The sequence below is a fragment of the Mauremys reevesii genome, linkage group 25, assembly GCF_016161935.1.
Source record: "Mauremys reevesii isolate NIE-2019 linkage group 25, ASM1616193v1, whole genome shotgun sequence".
Taxonomy (NCBI): Eukaryota; Metazoa; Chordata; order Testudines; family Geoemydidae; genus Mauremys; species Mauremys reevesii.
The window spans coordinates 1,353,878-1,381,858 of record NC_052647.1 but is presented as its reverse complement, the minus strand read 5'-3'; the positions used below and the strand labels follow the sequence as shown (position 1 = coordinate 1,381,858).

The 27,981-nt window shown below is 56.9% G+C and overlaps 1 protein-coding gene across 2 annotated transcripts; it reads left to right on the top strand.

The window, feature by feature from the left end:
- TESPA1 (thymocyte expressed, positive selection associated 1) lies at positions 1-26,960 on the top strand. 2 transcript variants are annotated; one of them, XM_039513749.1, is made up of 11 exons: positions 1-136; positions 12,378-12,584; positions 13,283-13,325; positions 16,721-16,770; positions 17,142-17,195; positions 17,772-17,808; positions 18,258-18,356; positions 19,594-19,802; positions 20,664-21,907; positions 23,203-23,287; positions 25,921-26,960. In XM_039513749.1, exons 2-11 carry the CDS (start codon positions 12,419-12,421, stop codon positions 26,076-26,078), a joined length of 2,145 nt encoding a protein of 714 aa, XP_039369683.1. In that variant the 5' UTR covers positions 1-136; positions 12,378-12,418; the 3' UTR covers positions 26,079-26,960. The 2 variants fall into 2 exon arrangements, with proteins under 2 accessions (XP_039369683.1, XP_039369682.1); XM_039513748.1 differs by having other exon boundaries at positions 18,255-18,356.
- The last annotated feature ends 1,021 nt before the right edge of the window (positions 26,961-27,981 follow it).

Genomic DNA, 27,981 nt, shown 5'->3' with positions numbered 1-27,981 from the left:
GACGACAGATGCGTGCGTGGGCCGTTGTGCCTCAGTGCTGTGACGGGATGCCACGACTGATGGCCCCTCTCTGGAGCTAGACGGCGATCCGCTGGTCAGCCAGTGACCAGGGTCACGCTGGCGCCCCCCAGCCCCGGTGAGTGACAGACCCTGCTGGGCGGCTGAAACCCCTTGCTCTGGGCACCTGTTCTGAGAACGTGCTCGGCAAGGGCTCCGCAGGGCAGGGTTTGCAGGTGGCGCCAGCAAAGAGGGGGAGGTGGGGGGCATGGCAGGAGAGGAAGAGGGTGGGGGTGGGAGGTGAGAGAGGGACCCAGAGGGATGGTGTTGGAGGGGATGTATGGTGGGCAGGACAGTGTACATGAAACAACGGGAAATTACCCTCTTGCTGCTTTGTTTCGGAGGGTGAGATGGGGAGTGGAGACAGGTGGGGAAGTAGAAGGTAGGGCACGAGGTGGGGTGCAGAGAGGGCAGGAGGAAGAGTTAAGAGTGGGGATGGCAGAGGATGGGGGCAGGATGGGCAGGGAAGGGGGCAGGGTGGGGAAGGCAGGGTCAGGGCTGTGAGTGAAGATGTGGGGGCAAGGCAGGGGTGGGGAGGATAGCAGCAGGCTGTAGGGGCCTGGGTGGGGGCAGGGTTGGGAATAGGGAGGGCAGAGGGTTGGGGTGAGGGTCAGGGCAGGGGGTGGGGCAGGCAGTATGGCAGGATGGGGGGCAGAGTTGGGAGTGCAGGGTGAGGAGGGCAGGGGCAGGCAGTGGGGGCAGGGTGGGGAGTGGAGAGGGCAGGGGGCAATGCGGGGAGTGGGGGCAGGGGCAGGCAGTAGGGGCAGGGTTGTGAGTGGGGAGGGAAGGGAGTGGGGTCAGGGTGGGTACGGCAGGGGCAGGGTGGGGCAGAGTTGGGAGTGGAGAGGGAAGGGGTGGTGTCAGAGTGTGGAGGGCAGGGTTAGGAATGGGGAGGGCAGAGAGTGGGGTGAGGGTCAGGGCAGGGGTGGGGCAGGCAGCAGGGGCAGGGTGGGGGCAGGGTTGGGAGTGCAGGGTGGGTAGGGCAGGGGCAGGCAGTACGGGCAGGGTGGGAGTGAGGAGGGCAGGGGCAATGCAGGGAGTGGGGGCAGGGGCAGGCGGTAGGGGCAGGGTGGGGGCAGGGTTGGGAGGGGGGAGGGAAGGGGGTGGTGTCAGTGTGGGGAGGGCAGGGTGGGGGCAGGATTGGGAGTGGGGAGGAAGGGGTGGTGTCAGAGGGGGAGGGCAGGGGCAGGGTGGGGCAGGGTTAGGGGCAGGGTGGGGACGGCAGGGGCAGGCAGTAGGGGCAGGATGGAGGCAGGGTTGGGAGTGGGGAGGGAAGGGGTGGTGTCATAGTGGGGAGGGTGGGGGCAGGGTGGGGGGCCGGGGGGGGAGAGCAGGGGCAGGCTGTAGGGGCAGGGTGGAGGCGGGGTGGGGAGTGGGGAGGAAGGGAGTGGTGTCAGAGTGGGAGGCCAGGGGCAGGCAGGATTGGGAGGGGAGGGGTGGTGTCAGAGGGGAGGGCAGGGGCAGGGTGGGGCAGGGTGGGGGGCAGGGTTGGGGGCAGGGGGGGGAGGGCAGGGGCAGGCAGTAGAGGCAGGGTGGGGGGCAGGGATGCCGGGGGAGTCAGTGGTTTCACCCGAGTAGAACTGGCATATCCATGCTGAAGCATTTGTGGCCCTTTGCTTCTCTGTCTGGAGGGTCTGTGGCTGCTGTCACCCAGCCTGCTGTGGGAGCCTGGGGGGCAGGTCAGCCCCAGTCTGTTTCATTGTGGTGGGGCTGCAGCTGCCATTGTGGTGCTGGGGGTGGGGGGCTGGCTCGTGTACTGCGTGTGCCCTTCCCCACAGCACCATGGGCCATCAGACTCGCAGTTTCCCAGCATTCCCCTCATTGCCCAGGAGCCAGGGCTGGGGCCTGAGGCGGCCTCGTCCCATGGACTCTGCAGCATATGGCAGCATGGGGGGCTGGCCCAGCCATGGCGGTGCCTGGGAGGGGGCAGGATACTCCCAATGATCCCTGTGGCTTTGGTACTGTGCCCTGGGAGCCCTGCGCTCCTGGAGGTGCCAAGCCCAGCACGCTGCCCAGCTGCAACAGAGCAAAGCTGGCACGAGGGCAGCCTGGCAGGCGCTGGCATCACTGCAGTGGGCCGTGCAGCCTCGGCCAGTTCTGCCTGCGTCTACCTTCGGCCAGTTTGATTCTGCGTCAGGGAGGGGCCAGGCTCTGCTTTGGGTCCTTTTGTTTAAGATTTCCATTTTGGAGGGAGAAGGGGGTTGGGGGAGATCAGTGACAGGGTTTAAGGGGTAGAAGGGGGGGTCTGTGTCAGTGTTTAGGAGATAGAAGGGGGGTCAGTACAGGGTCTGGGGGGAGAAGGTGGCTCAGTGCTGGGGTCTGGGGATTGAAGGAGGTCCAGGGTCTGGGGGAGAAGGTGGCTCAGTGCTGGGGTCTGGGGATTGAAGGAGGTCAGGGTCTGGGGGGAGAAGGTGGCTCAGTGCTGGGGTCTGGGGATTGAAGGGGGGTCAGGGTCTGGGGGGAGCAGGCGGGCCAGTGTCTGGGTTTGGGGGATTGAAGGGGGGTCAGGGTCTGGGGGGAGAAGGTGGCTCAGTGCTGGGGTCTGGGGACTGAAGGGGGGTCAGGGTCTGGGGGGAGCAGGCGGGCCAGTGTCTGGGTTTGGGGGACTGAAGGGGGGTCAGGCTCTGGGGGGAGCAGGCAGCCAGTGCTGGGGTTTGCAGGTAGCAGGGGGGTCAGGGCCTGGCTGTCATTCTCATGGTAGAGCCTTTCTCAAAGAGGAAGGTCTTGCGATGTTTCCTTGTGCTGGTCAGACACTGGATTCTCCTGATCTCTGGGAGTGTGTCCCACTGCCAGACCCCCCTGGCTGGGAATGGGGGTCCCCAGCTCTCCTGCACTCCCCCTGGATCTGTGATCTGCACCGTCCCAGGGGAGCGCAGCTGTTGCGGTGGGTCACAGATCGAAATTCGATCTCTGGTGTCGCTGGGGCTCGACCCATTAGCTGCTGTGCTGATCTGGACCAAAGCTTTAAACCAGCACAAGGAGCTGACGGAGCCAGTGGAGGGACCTGGGCACAGGCCTGATATGCTCCCAGGGGCCTGAGCCATGGAGAAGGCAGGCGGCCACATGCTTAGGGTGACCATATTTCCCTAAAGGGAAAACGAGACCCCGCATGGGGCCGGCCTGAGCCCTCCCTGCCTCCCGCCCACAGTGGTCTGAGGTCATCTCCCCCCACGCCCAGGGGCCAGCCTGAGGCCCCCTCTCTCCCCTGTGCGCGAGGCAGCCTGAGCCCCCAGCTGCCCGCCCGTGCAAGGACAGCCCAAGGCCTGCCTCTCTTCTCCCCACATGCAGGGAGGCCTGAGCCCCCTGCCATCCGCGGGGCCAGCCCAGCCCGAGCTGCTCTCCTGAGCCCTCCCTCCCATGTGGGGCTGGTATTACCACTGCCCCCCAAGTTCCTCTGTGCTCCGCTAGGGGTCGCATCCCCCCTTTTTTGCCCAAACTGGGCATTTGTCCCATTTGCTCTTCTCGACGGACGATCATACAAATGCCCAGTTTTGCCAAAGAAGTCGGGACGACCGGGACAGGGCTTAAAAAAGGGACTGTCCCGGCCAAAACGGGACGCACGGTCAGGGCCGGCTTTAGGCCGATTCCCCTGATTCCCCCAAATCGGGCCCCGTGCCTAAGAGGGCCCCGCACTCCAGGTCTTCAGCGGCACTTCGGCGGCAGGCCCTTCACTCGCTCCGGGTCTTTGGTGGCATTTTGGCGGCGGGCCCTGTCGAAACTATTTGAATTGGGCCCTGCACTTCCTAAAGCTGGCCCTGCGCACGGTCACCCTACTCATGCTGCACCAGCTGGAGCCTGCACATCAATCAGCCTCAGCTCCAGTGAGTGATGGTAACCCAGCCCAGAGGTAGGGTAACCCAGGAGTAGGAACCAGAGGAGGGCAGAGTTTCCCAGCAAGCTGGAGGTGAAAGGCAGCATTACACGGGGGGTCCAGGCTTAGCAAAGGGTCACACAGCACCCCGAGTTCTGACCGCTGGGGGCTGGAGCCTTGGATGGAAGGTGGTGACAGCTTGATTCAAAGCGTTTCCCCTTCCTGAGTGACACCATTAGACAGACTCCCAAGCAAAGGGCTGGGGTCTCCCTCTCTTGGTCTCTTCCAGTGTGGACTGGAGCCTTTCTCTAGAAGAGGCGTTAGGCAAACCCAAGTTAGTGGGCTCAGCAGTAGAGGGACTGGGTGACATTCTCTGCCCTGAGCTATCAGGAGTCAGACTAGAGGGTCTAATGGCCTCTTCTGTGGATCGATGTAGAATTTCCCAGTGGCTCCTGCAGAATCTCCATGGCTGCTGCTCTGAGCAGGGGCTGTTTGTGATGTGCTGGCTGAGCTGGGCGACTGGCACCTCCTCAGTCATGTGACAAGGCTTCTCCACAAGATGGCCACACAGGCACTTTAGCCCCAGACACTCATGCGAAGATCGATTTGCAGGAGGATTCACAGCACTTCCCCCTGTGGCCAATATTTGCACAGACACAATCCCGCTTGCACGGGTGCTCAGGAAACGCATGCGGATTTGTGCACCATCCAGGAGTGCACAGGGAGGCTGGGGAAGATGGCAGTGGAAGCGGAGAGGGAGTAGGGATAGGAAGAACTCGAGAAGAGCTCCTTGTTCAGAGTTAGAAGAAATCAGACATTTCTGAAGTTCTTTCCTGCGGTCACAGGACACTGCCTGTTGCTGCCTGTGGTGACCTCAGTCTCTTCGGCATTACCCCAGTCATGGAGGGTGGAGGGGTCCCCAAACATAGGCATCTTGCTCATCCCTCAGGTGGGTCCCCTCTCCAGATCTCACTGGGGCAGGAGCCATGAGAGCTAAACCAAATCCCGGCATTGGAAGTGATGGTGCAGGGTATTTTGGGGCCCGAGCGCTGCCCCAAACGGCCCCTTGGCTGTGATTGGGGTATGGCCACACATTCAGTGGGGTGGGATGGGGGCATTGGCCCTGATGGTGCAGTGAACACTGTCTCTCTGACTGACCGGTCCTGGCAATTCTCCCATGTTGGTCATGGACGTACAGGGGGGTTCTGCTTCGAGTTTCTCAGTGAATGTCTGGCTGCGCACCGCTTGCTCTGCCGCAGGGCCGAGATCTGTTTGCCCTCAGCAGGGGGATGGTGCAGAGAGCTCCCCCTCTGGCTCCTGGCAGGGTGCCTCACACCAGCCTAGCAGAAAAGGCAACTTAGGGAACTGGGCTAAGACCCTCCCAGCTTGTCTTGCATAGGCCCTGAGCCACTCTCAGATGCTCATGATTTCTGGTCTGGGCCAGCACAAGACCGATGGCCATGGGCCCCAGGGCTGTTGCTCATGTGATTTAGCAATGCAGCGTCTATGATATCCGCATGGCTGCAGGGGGTGGGCGGTGGTTTCGGTAGCTGCTGCTGGTGCAGGAATCCCTGAGATATGCTGATGGAGGGTGAGTCGCTCGCCTCCCTCGCCTGGACACCTGGTGCCTGCCCAGCTGTCACGCTGCAGGAGTTTCCATCTGCAGGAGGAGGCCACAATTTTCCACTCTGTGACTGGGTGGGGTTATCACAGGCCACACTCCCCACTGCCCTGGGGTATATGTGTGGGGAGGACATTGGTACCAACCCCACTATGGATAGGACATAAGAACATAAGAACGGCCATACTGGGTTAGACCAATGGTCCATCTAGCCCGGTATCCTGTCTTCCAACAGTGGCTTGTGCTAGATGCTTCAGAAGGAATGAACAGAACAGGGCAATTATCTCAGCGGTTTAAGGTTATCCAGAGCATGAAGTTGCATCCCTGACCATCTTGGCTAACAGCCATTGATGGACCTATCCTCCATGATGACCTTATGTCTTTCTTTTTTGAACCCAGTTATACTGTTGGCCTTCAGAACATCCCCTGGCAATGAGTTCCACAGGTTGACTGTGCTTTGTGTGGAGAAATACTTGCTTATGTTTGTTTTAAATCTGCTGCCTAGTAATTTAATTGTTTTGTGCTGCCAGGTCACGGTGCCTGACAGTTACCCCAGCTATCGCTGCACAGCAGAACCTCATGCCAGGACCCCAATTTCCTAGAATTTCTGATGTGTCCAAATCAGGGCTCATGCCGCCCACTCACTCACAGATGGCATGAGCTGGGGGTGAGGGAGAAGGATTCCACAGAGCCCACGAAGAGATGAACAAAAGCTTATAAAAAGATCCCCTGGCAAACGTGCCTCACCTGGTTAAAGCCAAGTTGTCCTGTCTTCACTGCTAGGTGTCCTGTGCTGTCTAATTCGAGTTCAGAACACACCTCTCTTCCCATATAGACACAACCTGGGAATCACTTTGGGAGCTGGGAAGGGCAGCAATTCATACTGTCATAGATTCCAAGGCCAGAAGGGCCCACTGTTATCATCAAGTTTGACCTCCTGTGTCACATAGGCCAGAGACCTGCCCCAAATAGTTCCTGTTTGAGCTAGAACATAAGATAAATCCAGTCTAAAATTGCTAGTGAGGGAGAATCCACCATGGCCCTTGGTAAATTATTCCCAGTCTGAATTCAACTTTCAGCACTGGATCATGTTAGAATCATAGAATATTAGGGTTGGAAGGGACCTCAGGAGGTCATCTAGTCCAATCTCCTGCTCAAAGCAGGACCAATCCCAACTAAATCATCCCAGCCAGGGCTTTGTCAAGCCAGGCCTTAAAAATCTCTAAGGATTGAGATTCCACCACCTCCCTAGGTAACCCATTCCAGTGTTTCATCAACCTCCTAGTGAAATAGTGTTTCCTAATATCCACCCTAGACTTTCCACTGCAACTTGAGACCATTGCTTCTTGTTCTGTCATCTGCCACCACTGAGAACAGCCTAGCTCCATCCTCTTTGGAAACCCCCTTCAGGTCATTGAAGTCTGCTATCAAATCCTTCCTCACTCTTCTCTTCTACAGACTAAATAAACCGAGTTCCCTCAGCCTCTCCTCATAAGTCATGTGCTCCAGCCCCCTAATCATTTTTGTTGCCCTCCGCTGGACTCTCTCCAATTTGTCCGCATCCCTTCTGTAGTGGGGGGAACAAAACTGGACATAATACTCCAGATGTGGCCTCACCAGTGCCGAATAGAGGGGAATAATCACTTCCCATGCTGGCAATGCTCCTACTAATACAGCCTAATATGCCTTTGGCCTTCTTGGCAACAAGGGCACACTGCTGAGTCATATCCAGCGTCACATCCACTGTAATCCACGGGTCCTTTTCTGCAGAACTGCTGCTTAGCCAGTTGGTCCCCAGCCTGTAGTGGTGCATGGGATTCTTCCTCCCTAAGTGCAGGACTTTGCACTTGTCCTTATTGAACCTCATCAGATTTCTTTTGGTCCAATCCTCCAATTTGTCTAGGTCACTCTGGACCCCATCTCTACCCTCCAGCATATCTATCTCTCCCCCCAGCTTAGTGTCATCTGTGAGCTTGCTGAGGGTGCAATTCATCCCATCATCCAGATCATTAATAAAGATGTTGAACAAAACTGTCCCCAGGACCGACCCCTGGGGCACTCCGCTTGATACCGGCTGCCAACTAGACATTGAGCTGTTGATCATTACCCGTTGAGCCGGACAATCTAGCCAGCTTTCTATCCACCTTATAGACCTTTCCACCTTATAGACTTTTATCCACCTTAAAGGTCTATCCACCTTATAGACCTTTCACTGCTAGGTAGAAGAGCCCATTCGGAAATATTTGTTCCCCATTTAGGTACTTACAGACTCTGATCAACTCACTCTTAACTTTCTCAGTTCTCACTGGGAATGGGAGCGGTTCTGGGTGCTGGGAGAGGTTCTGGGTGTTGGGAACAGCAGAGGTGCTGGGTGTGATGGATTCTCCCTGAGGTGCCATCTGGAACTGAGGTACCACTGAGCCTGCCTGACCCACCAGCCTGGGCTTCCTTTACACTGTACTGCTGTGACAGGTCCTCAAGCCCCCTCCAGCACAGATTTAGTTGGGTTTGGTCCTGCTTTGAGCAGGGGGTTGGACTAGATGACCTCCTGAGGTCCCTTCCAACCCTGAGATTCTATGATTCTATGATTCACACATACAGGTTGGGACATTCCCAGCTGCAGGTACACACAGATGCTGAGATCAGCTCGGCATGGGAAGGCTTAGCTAAGAAACTGCTCAGTTACTTAAGTACACACCCCACTTTGAAGGGTAAATCCAAAATTATACCATCTTGTGCTGCACAGGGAACTGTAGTGTACGCTCATAAAATTCTCCCCTTCCCTCAGTGTGGAGAGGGCTATACGCAGCTTTCTGCTCCAAGCAATGACTCGTATACACACTGGTTTTAGACAAAGCAAAAATAAATTTATTAACTACAAAAGATAGATTTTAAGTGATTATAAGGGATAGCAAACAGATCAAAGTAGATCACCTAGCAAATAAAGCAAAAATGCAATCTATGCAATCTAAGCTTACTATACTAAAGAAATTGGATATGAGTAGCAAATTCTCACCCTCATTGTTGATTTAGGCAGTTTGCAGAAGTTCTTGAGGGAAATCTGCACTTGCTTGCAGCTTAAACCCCCAGGTATTTCTTTCACAGGCTATAAATCTCTCTAGCCTGGGTTCAGTCCTTCTCCCCCAGTTCAGTCCCTCTTTCTCAGGTGTTTCCAAGAGTCTCCTTTTGGAGGGAGGTCAGTGAAGAAACATGATGATGTCACTCCCTTGCCTTAAATAGCTTTTGCATATGGCAGGAACCCTTTGTCTCCAACTTTAGTTCCCACGCCTTTCAGTGGAAAAACACTAGTATTCTATGATGGAGCCAGTACCAGGTGACTTGGTCACATGTCTCTGTAGGGCCATAGCAGCAGGGGTTTCCCTACACCCCTCCCATATCCCTCCTGAATTTCCCCAACACCCCCCCCCCTCGCCAGTTTTGTGAATTAGTTACATTCAGTGTTGTCAATTTAGTGATTGTTTCGAAATTTTAATTGAAATTGAAATATTAATACACACTTTAAAAGCATATAAAGTGTATGATAAAATATGTATATCTGAAATAGTATAATAGATTTGAAAAGTGTGAACATAGACTAGCTTCCTTATACAGCTTTTGTTTTTATGATGATGTCAGTGCAGTCATTTCGGTGATGCTGGCCAAATGATGATTTGTAAGCAAAGTCTAAATGAGCTCTCCCTGACAGCTAGTGATCAGCTGGGGGCTGGGGGGAAAGGCTTCAGGACCGGATTGTATTTACAGTCACACCTAATCTACCTAGGTATCCAGCAAACAGAGCTGCGTTGCCCAAGTGATAGATTTTGGCTGGGGTTGGGTTACAAATCACTTGAATGTGGGGTGGGGGAGGGATGAAATGTTGTTATTCTTATTGTATGAGTAAAGGGCAGTGGAACTGTACTTAGCCTGTGCTGATTGAGGGCATCAAGAGAGAGGGTGGGGACAGGTGTTTTACTTGTTGGTCTGCCTGAGTCACAAGTACTATTTGACCTGCCCCTCTCCACTGTTTAAAGACAGAGCTGATTAGGCTCCATAGAGAGTCTTTTGTTTTGTTAAGTGACCACTAGAGCTGAAATCACTGATAATCAGGTCTAAGTGAAGAGAGGGCCCAGTCTGTACTAGCAGCAAGGTTCCCCCACTGAGAGCTCAGCTGAAATCACTGAGCTGGGTCGAACCTTAAGAGACATGCGAACAAACATGGGTGTGGCATCATACTTTCTATTTAAGCAACAGATATCACACACTATCAGCTGGAGGCCAATGTTAAGTGCATTATCACTTGTTCATCCTTCAGTTGAACACTGGTTCCGAACAAGACCAGCAAATGCTCACTATCTTTCTGCAAGAAACTCAACTGACTGGCTGGAAGCATATGGTGCAACAGTGAAAGACTCAACAGTTGAAAAAGTGAAGAAGTCTCTCACCACATTCAAAAAATTTGCATACATGGCTAATGAATGCACCCATGCAAATGGGAAAGTATTAAGTCATTATGTACGTTATCTTGATGTCAGTGGTAGGCCAGTAGATGCATTTCTAGATGTTCAAGTTATAGAAGACACATTGGCTGTATCTGTGAAAACCCACATCTTAGAAGAGTTAAATGTTTGTCAATTGGACCCCAAACAGACGGCTGCTTGTGCATTTGATGGAGCTGCAAAGTTCTCTGGAAGACATGGTGGAGTACAAGCTTTGCTCAGAGAAAAGTGTAACCCTAATCTCTCCTATACATATTGCAGAGGCCGTCTACTCCAACTAGCACTAGTACGAGCTGCAGACTCTTCAAAAGACATTTAAAAAGCTATAAATGTAATGTCTTCATTATATTCTTTTTTCAGCAAGAGTCCAAAAAGACTGAATATCTTGGAAAATAAAGAAGATGCACTGGGACTGAAGTTCAAATTAGTCCAACCTGGGAAAACCCTCTGGCTTTCTCATGAGCGATCCTTGGCTGTTGTCTTAAAATTACTCCAGCTGTTATTACTGGCTTTGGAAAGTATCTACCAAGATGGGACGGATCTAAGTAGTGAGGCTGGTGGATTACTTTTGCTACTACATTCAGAGAAGACTATTACCATCCTCTCTCTTGTAAGTCTACTGTTGAAACCATTTGGGTCATTAAACAATGCCAGCCAGGCATCTGCTACAACAGTAGTAGATCTTTGTCCAGCAATAGAAGCTACATTTGGATCAATCAGAGAGTTATCCATTGAAAAAGTACTGGAAGAAGCAAAGACTTCAGTCCAGAAGTTGACTGATGAAGGCATTTATATTGAATCCTTAAGTGAAGAGGACAAGAAGTGTTTAAGACAACTGAAAAAGTACACGGACTTTATTCTTAAAAATCTACAACACTGACGTCTAGATTCTACCTAGCTTTTACAGATCTCTGTCCTATAAAACACTGACAGTTGAGTGAAGTGAGGCACTACCAGCAATGGGGCTGCCATGTGCTCAGGACAGAATAGAGAATTTGAACACAGAGTAGAATATCATACGATGAATGAATGAAGATTTGACTTCAACTTCTTTTTTATCATCACTAGTGGCTTGACCTGATCTTTATGCTGTTTCCTGGGATGAAAGAAGTAGGAATTCATCTCTTGCTACTTCCAGTCACAACAGTTACAATTGAGTGTTCTTTTTAATCACAGAATAGAATTTTGTGTTCTGAAAGAAGTCGCCTTCTGCCTTATCATGTGAATGAACTAATGAGCATATCAATTGAAGGAATGGAAGTACTGGACACACAAGAAACCACCAAAGATGAACATGTTGCATTCAAGAAGTACATTAACAGAGTTGTGCAAAATTATAACAAGAAACCAAGAAGGATGTAGATGTCATGCTTCATAGAATGCTTGAGTAGCCAACTTTAATTTGTGTGATGATTTCAAAACATGAGTTGAATCTAATAAAATGGTCATGAAACAGTTTTCAGTTTTTACTATGGTGCCATACAGCCCACCTTCACGGTCTCACCCGTCATCGGCCCTGGCTTCCTTCCCCCATAAATTCGCCCCCCCCCCCCATTTCAATTCCTGGGGAAAACACTGCATAGCAGCCATGTGTCAGAGGCTGTTTGTAGCATCCTCGGGAAGGCTCTCTGGTGGGAGATTAGCATCTTCTAAGACCTATTGTTCTTCCTAATGGCCCTTCCCAGCCAGCCATCTAGACTGATTGCATTCTGCCTAGTGGGCGTTGCCCAGGTGTACACACATTTGTAATAGATACATAGACAATATTCCTAACTTCAGAAAGCAAAATGATACATGCATACAAAAAGTGTAATCAAATTCAGTAAATCATAACCTTTCCAGTGATATCTTACATGATCGATAATGCATAAAATACATCATAGTTATGCCATAATCATGTCATAATAATATTACTATGAAGAATATGGGGCATAATGTCACACTGGGAATGTAGCTGGGACTGGGAGCGGTTGTGGGTGCTGGGAATGGGAGCAGTTCTCGGTGCTGGGAATGAGAGAGGTTCTGGGAGCTGGGACTGGGAGCGGTTGCGGGTGCTGGGAATGGGAGAGATTCTGAGCACTGGGGAATGAAAGAGGTTCTGGGAATTGGGACTGGGAGCAGTTGTGGGTGCTGGGAATGGTAGCAGTTCTCGGTGCTAGGAATGAAGAGGTTCTGGGAGCTGGAACTGGGAGCGGTTGTGGGTGCTGGGAATGGGAGCAGTTCTGGGTGCTGGGGAACAGGAGAGGTTCCAGGTGCTGGGAGCCCATGGCAGGCATGGCTCCCCTGGCAGGCTGCAGAAGGCGATCCCCGGCTGTGCCCTGTCAGCAGAGACCACAGGAGGTGTGGCTCAGCTCAGACGTGGATGCACTGACTGACTGTTGGTTTCTCTCAGGGTCTTGGCTTTGCCCAGAAGGTCCTGTGGCCCTGCGAGCCATGGAGGCTGCATCAGTGCTGAGCCCCTCATCCTGGGAGAAGCGCAGAGCGTGGGTCCGGCAGAGCCGGTGCTGGCGTACCACTGTGCTGGAGGAGGAGGCAGCGGTGGCCGTGCAGGATGTGTCTGGGCTGCAGCCACCACATCTAGATGATGTCTTCCTCGAAGGTGGGAGAGCAGCTGGGGAAGTGGGTAGGGGCGGGGCACGTGTTTGGGAGGACTGGGTTCTTCCTTTAGCTCCTGTGCTGTACTTCCCAAGAGGTAAGTGCATGGCGGGACTTGGATAGCGTCCGCTCTCGTTCACCCTGAGCACTGGGCAGAACAGCACCTGCCCCGCCACCTTTTCAGATCTGCAAAAACATCCCTGAAAAATTTCAAGTAACTGGAAATTTCTTTCATCAAATGACCCTGGCTCCTGACCCCAATGACCCCATTCCAGATCTTGTGCCCAGCCCTGTGGCTGCTTCCCTGACCCTAACAGCTCATTCCTGAGGCCATGGCCCCCAATCCCAACCCCTGCCCCTGTTCCTGGGGCAGAGACGTCTCCCTCAGAGTGGCCAGGGCTGGGACTAGACTTTCTCTCTTGGCCTGGCACCCTCTGTCTACAGGAGAAAGATGCTCAGTGCTCAGCCCGAGAGGAGAAGCTCCCAGCCAGTGCAGAGCCCACTTCCTAGGGAAATCCATGGAGACCCCCAGGCTGGTGCACCCATTCTGCTCATCCCAACGAGCTCGCTGTTCTGGGTTTGGCCTTGGGGAGGTCATGGGGCTGTTGGCAGTAAGAGGTGCAGGGTGGGAGTGCGGGGCTGGGAAGGGGGCAGGGAAGGGCTCTCCCTGGTTTATTTGATGGATTTTTGTATTTCCAACAGGAAGCTCCTCCAGCAAGATTGAGACCTGGCTGCAGGACTGTGGGTGAGTCCAACTGCCCTCTGTGTGTAAGAGTGTGTGTGTGTGTGTGTGTGTGACTGCTGCCACCTGCTCTGTGTATGTGTATGTGTGTGACTGCTGCCACCTTTTCTCTGTGTATGTGTATGTATGTGTGTGGCTGCTGCCCCTGCTCTGTATGTGTGTGATAGAATCATAGAACCATAGGGTTAGACGGGACCACAAGGGTCATGTAGTCTAACCCCCTTCCAAGAGGCAGGATTTGTTGTGTCTAAACCATCCCAGACACATGGCTGTCCAGCCTCCTTTTGAAACCTCCAGTGAAGAAGCCTCCGCAGCTCGCAGGGCATCTGTTCCACGGTCCTACGGTTCTTACAGTTAGGAGGTTTTTCCTGAGATTAAATCTATATCTGGTGTGCTGTAGTTTAAATCCATCACCTCTTGTCCGGCTCTCTGTGGCAAAAGAGAACAACTTTTCTCCATCTTTTTTAAGGCAACCGTTCAAGTATCTGAAGATTGCTATCACTACCTGAAGGGGTTTCCAAAGAGGATGGAGCTCAGCTGTTCTCAGTGGTGGCAGATGACAGAACAAGGGGCAATGGTCTCAAGTTGCAGTGGGGAAGGTGTAGGTTGGATATTAGGAAAAAACTATTTCACTAGTAGGGTGGTGAAGCACTGAATGAGTTATCTAGGGAAGTGGTGGAATCTCCATCCTTAGAGGTTTTTAAGGCCTGACTTGACAAAGCCCTGGCTGGGATGATTTAGTTGGGGTTGGTCCTGCTTTGAGCAGGGGGTTGGACTAGATGACCTCCTGAGGTCCCTTCCAACCTTAATATTCTATTATTCCCCTCTTAATCTCCTCTTTTCAAATTAAACATATCCAGTAGCTTCAGCCTTTGCTCATATAGCTGGCATTCCACCCCTTTGATCATCTTCATTGCTCCCCTCTGGATCTTTTTCAGTTTTTCTCCATCCTTTTTATACAATGGTGACCAAAATTGGACACAGTACACCACGAGACCTAGCCAATGCCGAGTAGAGTAGTGCTATCACCTCCCATGACTTGCATGCTATGTCTCTGTTAATGCACCTAAAATTGCATTTGCTTTTTTTGCAACAGCAGTGTGTTGCTGAGTCACGCTGAGGTTGTGATCCACCACAACTCCCCGATCCTTCTCAGCAGTGCTGCTGCCAAGCCAGTTATCCCCCGTTCTGTATTTGTGCATTTGGTTTTCCTTCCCTAAATGTAGCACCTTACATTTGTCTTTGTTGAATTTCATTTTGTTGTCTATAGCCTAGTTCTCCGATTTATCAAGATCCCTTTGAATATTAGCTCTATCCTCCGAAGTGTTGGCACCCCCACTCCCGCCCCGCAGCTTTGTGTCATCTGCAAATTTGATCAGTATGCTCTCTATACCAACACCCAGGCAGGGCCACCCAGAGGATTCAGGGGTCCTGGGGTCTTCGGCGGCGGGGGGCCCCCGCCACTGAATTGCCACGGAGAACCGGAGCAAGTGAAGGACCCCGCTCCAGGGGCCCTGAAAAACTCTCATGGGGGCCCCTGCAGGGCCCCGGGAAAATTGCCCCACTTGCCCCCCTCTGGGTGGCCCTGCACCCAGGACATGGGCAGCGCATAGCATAGGCTCGGGAAGGCTGTGCCTCCCCAAACAGTCCCATGTGATTCCGCCCATATTCCATCCCAAGGCCCCCTCCTGCTTGCCGCTAGTTGTCTGAGCCCAGGCAGGCTGCCTCCTCTTCTGGGAAGCCTGCTGGGTGGGGCTTGGGGTGGCTAGGGCCGCGCTGCCTGGTGCTTCAGGGTTTGGGGGGGAGCACATGCCGCCTGCCCACCCACCCGGCACTCGGGCAGCCCAGGGCTGGTGTGGGGGGTTGCTGGCGGTTGCAGGGGATAAGGTCTCTGCACTTCGGCAAGGGAAGGGGGGTGGGAGGGACAGGACGGGACGGGGGCTAACCTCACCACACTTGTGGTTCACCCACCACCCATAATCCAGGCCATTAATAAAGATTTTAAATAACACCAGACCCAGAACAGATCCCTGTGTAACCCCACTCAGGACCTCCTTCCAATCTGACATCATTCCACTAATAGCTACTCTTTGTTTGCGGTTGTTTAATCAATTATGTATCCACCTAATGGTAGTTCCACCGAGCCCGCATTTCTCCAGCTTACTTAGCAGAATGTCATGTGGGACTGTGTCAAAAGCCTTGTTAAAGTCCAGGTATATTATGTCCACTGCATTCCCCCATCCACCAAATCAGTTACCCTGTCAAAGAAGGAAATCAGCTGGTTTGGCTTGATTTATTCTTGGTAAATCCATGCTGGCTGCATACCACCCCATACCACCATCCCTACCCCATCCCAGCCCTCCTCTCACACTGATCCCCATCCCATACCACCATCCCTACCCCATCCCAGCCCTCCTCTCACACTGATCCCCGTCCCATACCACCATCCCTGCCCCATCCCAGCCCTCCCCTCACACCGATCCCCACCCCATACCACTATCCCTGTCTCATCCCAGCTCTCCCTTCACACCAATCCCCACCCCATACCACCATCCCATGGGTTAGTTGGGGTTGGTCCTGCTTTGAGCAGGGGGTTGGACTAGATGACCTCCTGAAGTCTCTTCCAACCCTGAGATTCTTTGATTCTATGATCCCTACCACCATTTCAGTCCTCCCCTCACCCTCATCCCAACCACACTCACCCCATTATCATCCTCATCCTTGACCCCTCCCACCCATCCCACCCCATCCCAGCCTGCCCCAACACTCATCCCCAAACCCTCACACCTGTCCCCACCCCCTTACATTTATTACCAACCCCATCCCAGCTCGCCCCCTACACACATCCCATCTCTCCCTTCACACCAGCCCCAGCGCTCCCTTCATCTCCATCCCTGCCTCCATCCCAGTCCTCCCTCACCCCTATCCCCATCCCCTTCACACTCATCCCCACCCCATCCCAGTCCTCCCCACACCCCCATCCCCACGTCCAACCCCATCCCAGCCCTCCCCTTACACCTTTGCCCATCTCCTCACACCCATCCCCATTCCAGCCCCCTCTCTCAAACCCATCCTGCCCCCTTCCCCACACCCATCCCAGCCCTCCCCTTGCATGCGTCCCTATCCCCATCCTTGCCCCCATCACACCCTTCCCCACCCCCATCCTGTCCCTCCCCTCACACCCATTTCACATCACTCCCTTTTTCCTTGGGGCTGGATGCCTTGTACTCTCTGGGGGCAGAGGGGCTCAGTGAAGTTAAAGGAATAACAAGTTGCATTGCGGGCAGTAGGAAGAGACCCCCTCAGTCGGCAAGGGGCTCGGGGGTGCTGGGGAGACTGTGACACTGGAAATAACAATGACATTGATAGCTGCTAACGGGCTCGTCTCTCTGGCTCAGGGCGTCCATGGAGGTCCTGCCTGAGGAGCCTGGCCTGCCTGCCCCCTATGGTAGGTTGCTTTCCCCTGTGCTCGGCCCTTTCCTGGTGTCAGGAGCAGGCACTCGGAGCTGGTTTGAGCTGTGGAGCTGAGAGGAATGGTCCTGGGGGAGGGAACCGCAGGCCCAGCTGGGATGTGGGGGCAGAGCCCCTGTGCAGGTCACTGCATGTCACCAATCACGACCCTGTGCAGGGGCCAGCCTATGGTCGGTGAGCCCCACTCATCGGGGGGCAGGGGAAAGTCCATGGACCGCGCTGCTCAGCCCTGGGTGCCCTGAGCGCTCCCAGAACCAGGACCCCCTTTGCTCCCAGTGAGCACCCTGCCCAGCCCAGGGCTTGCTGGCCCAGCTCCCAGGGATCTGCTCAGCCATTGCTCTCTTGCAGGATGCAGCAGTACCGGGACCAGCTTTGAGGACGACTTGACACTGGGAGCGGAAGGTACCAGCCGTGAGGGATGCCAGCCCAGACGGTTCCCCCAACAGCAAGGAGTGGGGCCAAAGTCACCCCTGGTGTGGGGCAGTTCACATCTGCTCTCACCAGTGTCAGCCACCATGGGGCAGCACAGCCCTGAACCCAGCAGGCGTGTGATTTCCCTGCCACCTCCACGGGGAGGAGACCAGACACTTGGGATGAGCCGAGCCCGAATCCCCTGGCTTGTGTGGGGGAGGGGGCTTGTGGGAGGGAGGCTGGAGGAGGCTGGATGTGCTCAAATCCCTTTTCCCTCCCTCAGCAGTTTGATCCCCCATTGCCCCCAGTCCAGCACGTCAGACCCAGCCACCCTGTACAGCGTCTCGTAAACACCCTGACCAGCCGGGGCCCAGGAACCTTGGCAAGGGCAGCTGGTTCTGGGCCAAAGACACTGCGCTGACTCACTCTCCCCAGTGCCCCACGTGAGGCCTGTCTCTGGGTGCCCAAGGCAAGGGGAGCCCCAGGGGATGGGGGTGCTTGGGGTGCCAAGCTGGGATTCGGAGACACCCTGCGTTACTCACCCATTGCTTCTCCTCGCTCTTCCAGCTCTGTTGTTACCTAGGAATGAAAAAGCCGCGGGCAGGTGAGAGTCCTGAACCTCCCCCCCCCCCACTCCCCCAGGGGACTCTGAGCTCAGGCTTCCCCCGCCCCAGCCAGCCCTGAGCACAGGCCCTTGTGCCCTCACAGGCCCCTACAGGTCCTGCACCAAGGCTGCCCACCCCCTCACGTTCCCTCTCCACCTGCCAGCCCATACCTGGGCAGGAGCACGCCCTGCGTGGCCCACCCTGCACCTGCAGGCCTCGCTCCCAGCAGCCCCCTTGAAACCTTCCCCCATATCAGGCCCTGCACCATGTCTGTGGGCCTCGTACCCAGTCGCAGGGCCTGAGCCCTGGAGTGATGTAGGGCAGGATCTTGTGCACGAGTGTTACTGTCCAGGGGATGGTGACCAGGACCCTGGCTGGGCATGACCCTGGCCAGGCCATGCTATCCCTAACTGTTTGTGACCCTCCCCTGCCTTCTCTCCCTCAGCAGGACCCTGCTGGAGAAGCCCTGGCCAGGCCGCTACCTCCACCTCGGGCATAGCATGGCATCCAGTGCCATCTCTGGCGGCACCAACAAGACCACCTCCAGGTAGGACCCCGAGGACCTCAGGACAGGACCCCAGGGATTGGTTGGTACTTCCCAGGGGCAGTGAGTCCATCTGGCCTTCAGCACTGTTGAGGCAGCTACAGCCAGTCCTGTCCCCTCTGGTGGTGGGGAGGGGAGGCTCAGCTGCAGCCAAGCCAGATCTCTTGGGGGTCCTTCAGCCACAGCCAAGCATTCCCCTTTGGTGTCTGTAGAGCAGCAGCAAATTCCTTGGACTAGCCCCCACCTCAACCCAACAGCCTCCAACCTGAGACCCACTGGCCCAGGGCAGATAGGTAATGGGGGTAGGAGGGTATGGGGCATGGGGATGAGATGTGGCAGTGGGGACAGTGTGTGGGGATGAGGTGTGGCAGTGGGGATGGTGTTTGGGGATGGTGTGTGGTGGGGGATGGTGCGTGGGATGGGCCATGGGGGAGAGCATTGGGGATGGTGTTTGGGGTGGCTCATATTCACGGGGAGTGTGTGGGAATGGGATATAATGGGGGGTGGGGGTGGGGACAGTGTGTGTGGATGGGGTGTGGGGATGGTGGGGACGGTGTGTGCGGATGGGGCGTGTCAATGGAGATGGGTTATGCTGGTGGGGTCGGTGTGAGCGGATGGGGTGTGGGGATGGGTGATGCTGGTGGGGTTGGTGTGAGCAGATGGGGTGTGGGGCTGGGTTATGCTGATGATGATGGTGTGTGTGAATGGGGCGTGTTGGTGGGGATGGCTTATGCTGGTGGGGACGGTGCGTGTGGATGGGCCAGGGGGCTGGGTTATGCTGCTGGGAATGGTGTGTGTGGATGGGGTGTGACAGTGGGGATGGGTTATGCTGGTGAGGATGGTGTGTGTGGATGGGGCGTGTTGGTGGGGATGGGTTATGCTGATGGGGAGGGTGTGTGCGGATGGGGCATTGTGCGGGGGATGGGTTATGCTGGTGGGGACGATGTGTGCAGATGGGGTGTGGGGATGGTGTGTGCGGATGGGGTGTGTGGATGGGGCATGTCGGTGGGGATGGGGTATGCTGGTGGGGACGGTGTGTGTGGATGGTTGTGGTGCTGGGGATCTGGTGGCTGGGACCTGGTGGTGAGGATGGGCATGGCAGTAGGGACGTGCCATAGGGATCGGTTATGCCAGTGGGGATGGTGTGTGGGGTTTCCCCCTGCTCTGACCACTGCCCCAGCAGGAGGGGTAATCCAGCCCCATCACTCTGTCTCAGTGCACCGTGTCACTCTCTCTGCAGTGTCTCTGAGATCCTGGAGCGGTGCCAGGAGGACGCTGAGGAGATTCTCTACAACTTGGGCTTCGTGCAGGACGAGCTTCAGGCAACAGCCCGGATCCCAGCCCGGTTCTTCTCAGCTCCTTCTCAAGCCAAAGGCATAGATTTCCAGCTCTTCCTGAAGGCCCAGGTGCAGCGCCTGGAGATGGAGGATCCCTGCCTGACCCTGGCCAGTAGGTGTTGCTGGGGTTACCTCTCCCACGGGGATGCCTGGGCACTCCAGAGGAGCCTGGATAGCTGGGGGTTAAAGCAGCCTGGCCGATAAACCTGCAGTCGGGGGTAAGAAGCCATGAGCTGTGCCCAAGGCTGGGACAATCTTTGAGCCCTGCCACCCTGCCTAGCCAAGCCCAGGTTACTGGCCAGTCACTGCACTCAAGGGATTCATACCCGTGGTGCCAGAGGCAGGATCCCATCTCAGTCGCTTTTCCATCTCAGAGACCGGTGCTTGGAGCAGAGGCATGGGCTGGTCTGCTCTGGGGCTCTGCCCGGGGAGCAGAGCTGGGCTGGGGTGGGGATAGGATGTGCCAGTGGGGAAATGAGGTGTTGGGACGGGTCGTGGCAGTGGAGGATGGTGTGGGGGTCCTAGTGGTAAGAGCAGGTCATTAGAAGTCAGGACTCTTGGGTTCTATTCCCACCTCATCCCACTCTAAGCAGACTTGGGCAAGTCGCTTCCCCTCTAGTGTCTCAGTTTCCCCACTTGTGAGCTGGGCAGAACGCGATCCACTGTAGGAGTTGTGTTTCTGCCCCCCGCCCCCGCCCAGAACCCCCTTCAACCAATACTGAACGGGCCATCAGAAGAGCCTGGCTACTACAGTCGGGTTCCACTCACCAGCTTCCCACAGCAACCCTGCTAATAGATCCACAGGCATCCAGGCCAGCAGGGACAGTTCCAAGCACCTAGTCCGGCCTCGGGCGTGGCCCAGGTGGGAGAATGCTCCTAGGGACTCCTGGTTCTGTAACTTCTGCTTGGCCCTGAGCATCCCCAATCTCTGTCTAGTGTCTGACCTTCCTCTCTCTCCTTTCCATGCTGCCAGGTCGGTTCCAGCAGGTGGAGGCACTGGCTGCGACGGCGGACGCCTTCTTCTGCCTCTATTCCTATGTCTCCAAGACCCCCCTGCGGAAGATTTCGCCTGCCCAGGTTTTCTGGGCCTGCCCAGAAATTCCCAACTTCTGGGTCGTGCCCGCAAAGGCCGAGGCTACGTCTCCCGTGGACCGTCTGAAGAAAGCCATCTCCAGGATGTGCCTGTACACCTCACCCAGAGCCGGGTCCCCGCGGAGAGCTAGCAGGGCACCCAGCTGCCGGAGGAGCAGCCTGGGCAGTGTGGTACAGAAGGTGCTGGAGAGGGCGAGGGAGGAGCGGTTCCGATTTGACCAAACAGATATAGAGGACGTGGAAGGGGCAGCCTGTGAGATGCCCCCGGGGACATTCGAGTGCCAGCATAGAGTGGAGAGCTCCGTCCAAGAGCCACCGTCACTGGAGCTGGCAGAGCATGTTTTGGAGCATCTCTGCCACGGAGGTGAGGCAGCCCCCATTTCTCCAGGAGGGAAAGGAAATCTCCACGCAGTGCCATCCCCACCAAGGCTGCAATGGGCCCCACAGGGGCTACCTGCTGGCACAGTTGGGGCATGTGCAGAGGGGGCGGGTAGTCCAGGCTACCAGGAGAAGAAAGGCCCTGGAGAAGCCCCTATGGAGATGGCTCCTTCCAAATGGGAGGTCTCCATGGACGCGTCCTGCCCCTCAGGGGGAGCAGGGTCTGATGAGGAGGGTTCCTATGCTGGAGGCATGGCTGCACCACGGGCTTGTCTCATCCCCTCTCCTGGGACACACTACACGGCCACCAAAGGCATGGGCACTGTCGGGACAACGTGGTTCCATCTGGAGCCCAGAGAGGGGCTCAGAAGTGAGGCCGGGTTTGCCTTAGACTTGTCCAGGGCCCTGAGCAGTGATAATGCAGGCTCCTGCATAGCCCGGCTGCCCCACCCAGGGGGGCCCCCAGGGAAGGATGGGCTGAAGGCCTACAGAGGAGCTCTCATGTGCCCAGAGGAGCTGAGGGCTGAAGGCAAAGGACACTCACCGCACAGAGGGAGCTCCCACACGTGTGGCTCCCTGGACGTGGCACATCCCCAGGAGCAGGACACCAAAGTCCCAGGGCCAGCATTGCTCTCCCTGGAGGAGGTTCCTGCTTCGTGGGTAGCAGGAGGGGGCTCCATGCTCCATGGGCCCTGCTGGGCACCAACGCTGCCCCTCCAGGAGGATGATTCTTTTGAACTGGAAGAGGTGGGTATAGACATGGGGAAGCCCTGAGCCTAATCACTGAGCCCCTCATGTATGTGTGGGGGGCAAGTTCGACCCTCCGCCTGCAGGGAGTGCCCCGTAGATAGCCATGGTCACTGCATCCTTGCACTGCATGCGTGCCTCAATGGCCCAGCCCCTGGCCCCGTGTGCCTGTACCTCCCCACCTCCTCCAGCTCCCAGCACGCAGCACTCAGCACTCAGCTCCCACAGCAGGGAGTCTGACTAGGCCAGCGCAACACAGGGACAGCTGGCCATGCCCTCGCCTGGTCACAGACTATAGGATGCACCAGCTTCCTGGGACGGATCCACTGCAGGGCAGCTGTGGGCCACATGCAGGGAGCTGCCTGGGTGGGGCTCGGGGGCACCATTTGACCCTTTCTGTTAGCTGGGCACAGTGAGAGTTCAAAGAGCCGGAATGACAGGATGACGGGAGTGAGAGCTGGCTAGACAGAGTAGGACAGCAGAGGGCAGCTGGGCTCCGGTGCAGCAAACGTCCCTGACACGCTAACAATGATCCAGGCTGTTTGTGTTTGAAAGATCGAAAGCTTTAACTGAAGCGGGTCCCAGGAGGGGAGGGAGCCGAGGATGATGGGGTCTGCCTCCTATATCAGCTGGGCAGGAAGATGCAGGTGGAACAGAGGCAGTGACACACACTCGTGTCTCTTTGAAGCACTAGCTAGTGCAATGAGTCCGTCCAACAGGATTCTGACAGAGCCCCTTCGCAGCAGGGCAGCTGCTGCCCACCCCCTGCCCCTTCAGTGAGTACCCAGGCTATTGCATCCTTAGCATCCTCCACCTGGCACGCACCTGCGCACGCACACACACACACACGCTGGCATAGGCACTACTCTGTGGGTGCTCCGGGGCTCAAGCACCCACTGAAAAAATAGGGGGTGCTCAGCACTCAGAGGATTGGATTAATGTTTTGTGGGCCCTGGCTCCCGGACTGTGACCCCAACCCCCCCTCCGCTTGCACTCCACCCTGAGCCCCTCTCCCCTCTCGGCCTCTACTCCCCAGGCGCTGCCCACGCTCCACCCGCAGCCCCTGCCCCCACTTGGCCTCTTCCCCTGGAGGCCACGCCCACCACTCGCACAGAGGGGAGGGGAGGTCGGAGGGGAGTCAGCACCTGTGCACTTGGGGCTCATTCTCTCCAGCAGGGGCACTAGTCTCTCTCTCACACACACACACAGAGCTGCTGCTGCTGGCCCCTGAGTGTCCGTTTCCCCCCCAGTGCCATGCCTGCACTCTCACCCACTGTGCGGTTTCTTGCTTTCAGGTGCAAAGCACCAGTGAGGATGAGGGTGGCACCCCCGAGGCAGCAGCCTGGCTGCCTGCACCCGCCTTGACGAGACATCGGAGGCGTAAGTAGGCTCCTTGGCTCTGGCTTGAGCCATGCACAGGGAATGGCCTTGCTCCAGCTGCCAGCCAGTCTCTGCAGGGGGATGGTTCGGGGCACTGGGCCCTGAGGGGAGGGGCAGTGGCGATGTTTTGGGGGCAGGGAGCCTCTGCGGAGCTGCCTGCCCGTGGGATGGGCCAGACCTGGCTCTGGGCAAAGCCCAGCTCCTCCAGCCCCATTTGGAGCCAGTGGACTCTGTACCCTATGGCCTGGAATCCTGCACCCCGATACACACCCCTTGTGCCCCACAGAGCCAGGCAGTCTGGGAGCCAGGAGGGCAAGCGCAGGGGTGTCAGAGCCGCACGAGACAGGGGAAGCTGAGAATGGTCGAACGTGATCCAGCAGCTGGAAGCTGAAGCCAGACAAATTCAGACTGGGAGTAAGGTGCTGTACATTTTTAACAGCAAGAGGAATTAACCACCAGAAGAACTTCCCAAGGGTACTGGTGGGGTCTCCATCACTGGCAATTTTTAAATCCAGCTTGGATGTTTTTCTCAAAGCTCTGCCCTAGGGATTGTTTTGGGGGCAGGTCTCTGGCCTATGTGACAGAGGTCAGGCGAGATGATCACAATGGGCCCTTCTGGCCTTGGAATTGGTGAATCTATAAGAGCCCAACTGACCCTGGAGAGCGTGTCTTGGCCAGCTGGGTGCCTGACGGGGAGCGCCCTGGGCAGCAGAATGGGCCCAGCCTGTGGGAAAGCAGTCAGCCCCCCCACACGCGGCCCCACACCCAGCCCCTTGCACACGACCTTCAGCCCTGCACGTGGCCCCCCAGCCCCCACACAGCCCGGCCCCCAGCCTCCAGCCCTGCACACAGGCCTGCACGTGGCCCCCACTAGCCCCAGCCCCCACACAGCCCTGCCCCCAGCCCCGCACCCAGCACACGGCCCTGAGCCCTGCATACAGCTCCCAGCCCTGCACATGGCCCCAAGCCCCTCACACAGCCCCCTGTACACGGCCCTGAGCCCTGCATACAGCTCCCAGCCCTGCACATGGCCCCAAGCCCCTCACACAGCCCCCTGTACACGGCCCTGAGCCCTGCATACAGCTCCCAGCCCTGCACATGGCCCCAAGCCCCTCACACAGCCCTGCCCCCAGCCCCGCACCCAGCACACGGCCCTGAGCCCTGCATACAGCTCCCAGCCCTGCACATGGCCCCAAGCCCCTCACACAGCCCCCTGTACACGGCCCTGAGCCCTGCATACAGCTCCCAGCCCTGCACATGGCCCCAAGCCCCTCACACAGCCCTGCCCCTCAGCCCTGTACCCAGCACCCTGCACACGGCCCTGAGCCCTGCATACAGCTCCCAGCCCTGCACGCAGCCCCCTGCCCCTCAGCTAGGGTTGCCAACTTTCTAATGGCCCAAAACCGAACACCCCTGCCCAGGCCCTGCCCCGGCTCAACCCCTTCTCTGACGCCCCGCCCCGCTCGCTCCATCCCTCCACCCACGCCCCCCGTCGCTCACTCTCCACTACCCTCAGTGGGGCAGGGGATTTGGGTGCAGGGGGCTATGGGCTGTGGGCTGGGGGTGCGGGCTCCAGGTGGGGCCAGAAATGAGGTGTTCAGGTTGCAGGAGAGGGCTCCAGGCTGGGGCAGGAGGTTGGGGTACGTGGGGGGTTGAGGACTCTGGATGGGGGTGCAGGTTCTGGGGTGGAGCCAGGGAAGAGTGGTTTGGGGTACAAGAGGGGGCTCTGGGATGGGGCCGAGGGGTTCAGAGTGCTGGAGGGAGTGCGGGCTCCAACTGGGGGTGTGGGCTCTGGGGTGGGGCCAGGATGAGAGGTTTGGGATGGAGGAGGGGGCTCAGGGTTGTGGCATGGGATTGGGGTGCAGGCTCCGGGAGGGAGTTTGGGTGCAGGAGGGCTGGGGGGAGGGTTGGGGTGCGGGAGAGGGTCTGGGGTGCGGGGTCCTGGCAGCACTTACCGTAGCTCCCAGGAAGCAACCACCAGGTCCCTGCAGTCCCTTGGAGCTGTGGAGCCGCCACTCAGGGCGGGGGCAGCGTGTGGAGCCTCCCTGGCCGCCCATGCGCCTAGGGGCTGCTGGGACCTTGCAGCTGCTTCTGGGAGCCACGTGGAGCTAGGGCAGGCTGGGACCCTGCCTTAGCCCCGGGCCCTCGCTGCGCTGCCGACCAGACTTTTAACGGCTGCCGACCGGAGCCACCAGGGTCCCTTTCCGACTGGGCCTTCCAGTCGAAAACTAGACGCCTGGTAACCCTACCCCTCACCAAGCCCCTCACCCAGCCCCGCACCCAGCCCCGCACCCAGCCTTGCACACGGCTCCCAGACTGCACATGACTCCCCCCGAACCCTGCACACAGCCCTGCATACAGCCCCCAGCCCTGCACGTGGCCCCCAGCCCTCCACACAGTCCTGCACGTGGCTCCCAGCCCCTCACACAGCCCCCAGCCCTGCACACGGCCCCCTGACCTACATACAGCCACACACACAGCCCCCAACCCCCACACATAACTCCCAGCCCCTCCCACAGCCGTGCACACAGCCCCCAGCCCTGCTGGTGTGGAGTGCGCAGAGCGCAGTGGTTTTCACGCTGATGCCCTGAAAAGAGGTGCCCAGTCTCAGTCTTTGTTTCCCTTGGCTTTAGGTTTCATGCTCCATGCCCACAGTGCGCATTCTGACAGCAGCGGTTTTGTGGAGGAGCCAGCACCCAACTCAACGCCCACCACCCAGCTTCCTGACACAGCCTGCTCCGAGCTCGGCAGGCCAGTGGGGGGCCCATGTGGCACAGGGCAGGCTGTGTAGGTCAGGACTCCCTGGCTGAGAGAACTCATCTGAGCAGGAGGAAGATGTCTGCTGTCTCCAGGCCACACACTTCTTCCACGCAGCCTGTCCCAAGCCCCTTCATGAGCCATGACAGGGTCCGGGCACGATCCCTGGGACAGCAAGATCACAGATTCCTGGGCCTGGGAACAGCAGAATTGTACCTCAAATCCAGACAGCACCAGGCAACCAGGGAAACCCATGAACCTGGGCATGGAGCAGGAGGCACCTACCAAGGATCCAGGGCAACCCAGAGCATGGAGCAGGAGCACCCACCAGGCAGCCAGGCCAACACATGGCATGGAGCAGGGGGCACCCACCAGGAATCTAGGATGACCAAGGGGTGCAGAGTGGGTGGGGCATCCACTCCCCAGGGTGAGCCTGGGGGCAGGTGGACAGCCACCTGCCAGGCAGCCATGGTGACCCAAGGGTGCAGAGTGCGTGGCAGGGATACCCACCCACCAGGCAGCCAGGGTGACCCTGGGGTGAGGGAGAGGCGCAGCTCTCTGGTATTTAAAAAAGAAAATTTGACTCAGAACTTTTGCCAAAAACAGCAGAAAATCGTCCTTCTTCCCCCAGCCCCTAGTTCGCCAGCGAGATCAGTAACCCTTGGGACATAGCGATGGCCTCCCAGGGTGATGATGGGGTGGAGTTAAGGGGGTTTCTCTGTTTTTGTTGAGTGCCCCCTGCTGACACAAATGGGGAATTGCTCGGCTCCACAGGCTCCATGTGACCTGCGGCTCATCACTCGCAACCTCACTAGCACTTTGGAACTGGTTCTTGTTACACATGCTGTAGCGCTTGCAACACTAGGACAGCTGGGATCCTGCCTGGGAACAGCCCATGCACACTGTAAATAAACACATGGAGAGGACATCTGTGCACCTTTATGCAGCTGTATGAATGGACACAAGTGAGAGTTACTTTCCTCCAGCTTTGGGCATCCCACACACTTGGGCTCAGTGTGGAGGCTGGGTGTGGGGGGACAGAATTGATCTCCTGGGTTAATTTGCCAATCCCAGCAACATCAGTCTGCCTTACTCCCCCAGAACCAAGGAGCTGTGGCGTGCTCTAGTGGTTAGAGCAGGGATTGGGAGTCAGCCTGCCTACATTCTACTCCTGGCTCTCAGGGTGGAGGACTCCTGGGTTCCATTCCTAACCCTGCCATGCACTGTAGTGAGTCACTTCCCTTCTTTGTGCCTCAGTTTCCCCATCTGTAGCATGGCACTAGGTCTGTCTGGTTCCACGCCCCGCTCTTGGCTCCCAAGAGCTGCACCTGTAGGTAGCTTTGCAATGTCCGAACCAGCTGCTTCCAGCAACTTTCCTCCCTGGATTGTTACTTTACTTCCTGCCGCGGGGACTCAGCTGTGCTGCCCTCGGCATGGACAGCGCCCCCCAGGGGTCGGGCTCCATGCTGCTCCAGCACAGCCCTAGAACGTGTGGGGTGGGGGGTGTGACGGTTCAGTTCAGTTCTGATCCTTTTCCAGCTCAGGCTATCCCTGCCCCACCTACAGTGGCTGAGCCCCCCCAGATACTCGCCACAGCTCTGCAAGATGGGGAGGCATTGTCCCCACGTACTGATGGAGAAACAGGCCCTGAGAGACTAAGGGCCAGATCTGCAGAAGAGATCAGCCCCCAGCAGCTCCCATTCTTCTCCACAGGGGTGGGGTGGTGGGCATTCTCCACTGTCTCAACAGGGGACGGGGGTTCTCTATTGTTCTACTGGGGGATTACCCCATCCCCACTCCACTCCTTCCCCCAAGTCTCCGCTCTGCCCTGCCTCTTTCTGCCCCCTCCCCCGAGTGCACCCTGCCGTTGCTCTGACCCCTCCACCCCAGTGCCTCCTGCATGCTGCTGAACAGCCAATCGCGGCAGGCAGGAGGTG

Coding starts and splice junctions, on each gene's coding strand:
- TESPA1 (XM_039513748.1), top strand. CDS start 12,419: ATGGAGGCTGCATCAGTGCTGAGCCCCTCATCCTGGGAGAAGCGCAGA. Junction 13,326..16,720: donor ACCTGGCTGCAGGACTGTGG/GTGAGTCCAACT, acceptor TCTCTGGCTCAG/GGCGTCCATGGAGGTCCTGC. Junction 17,809..18,254: donor AATGAAAAAGCCGCGGGCAG/GTGAGAGTCCTG, acceptor TCTCTCCCTCAG/CAGGACCCTGCTGGAGAAGC.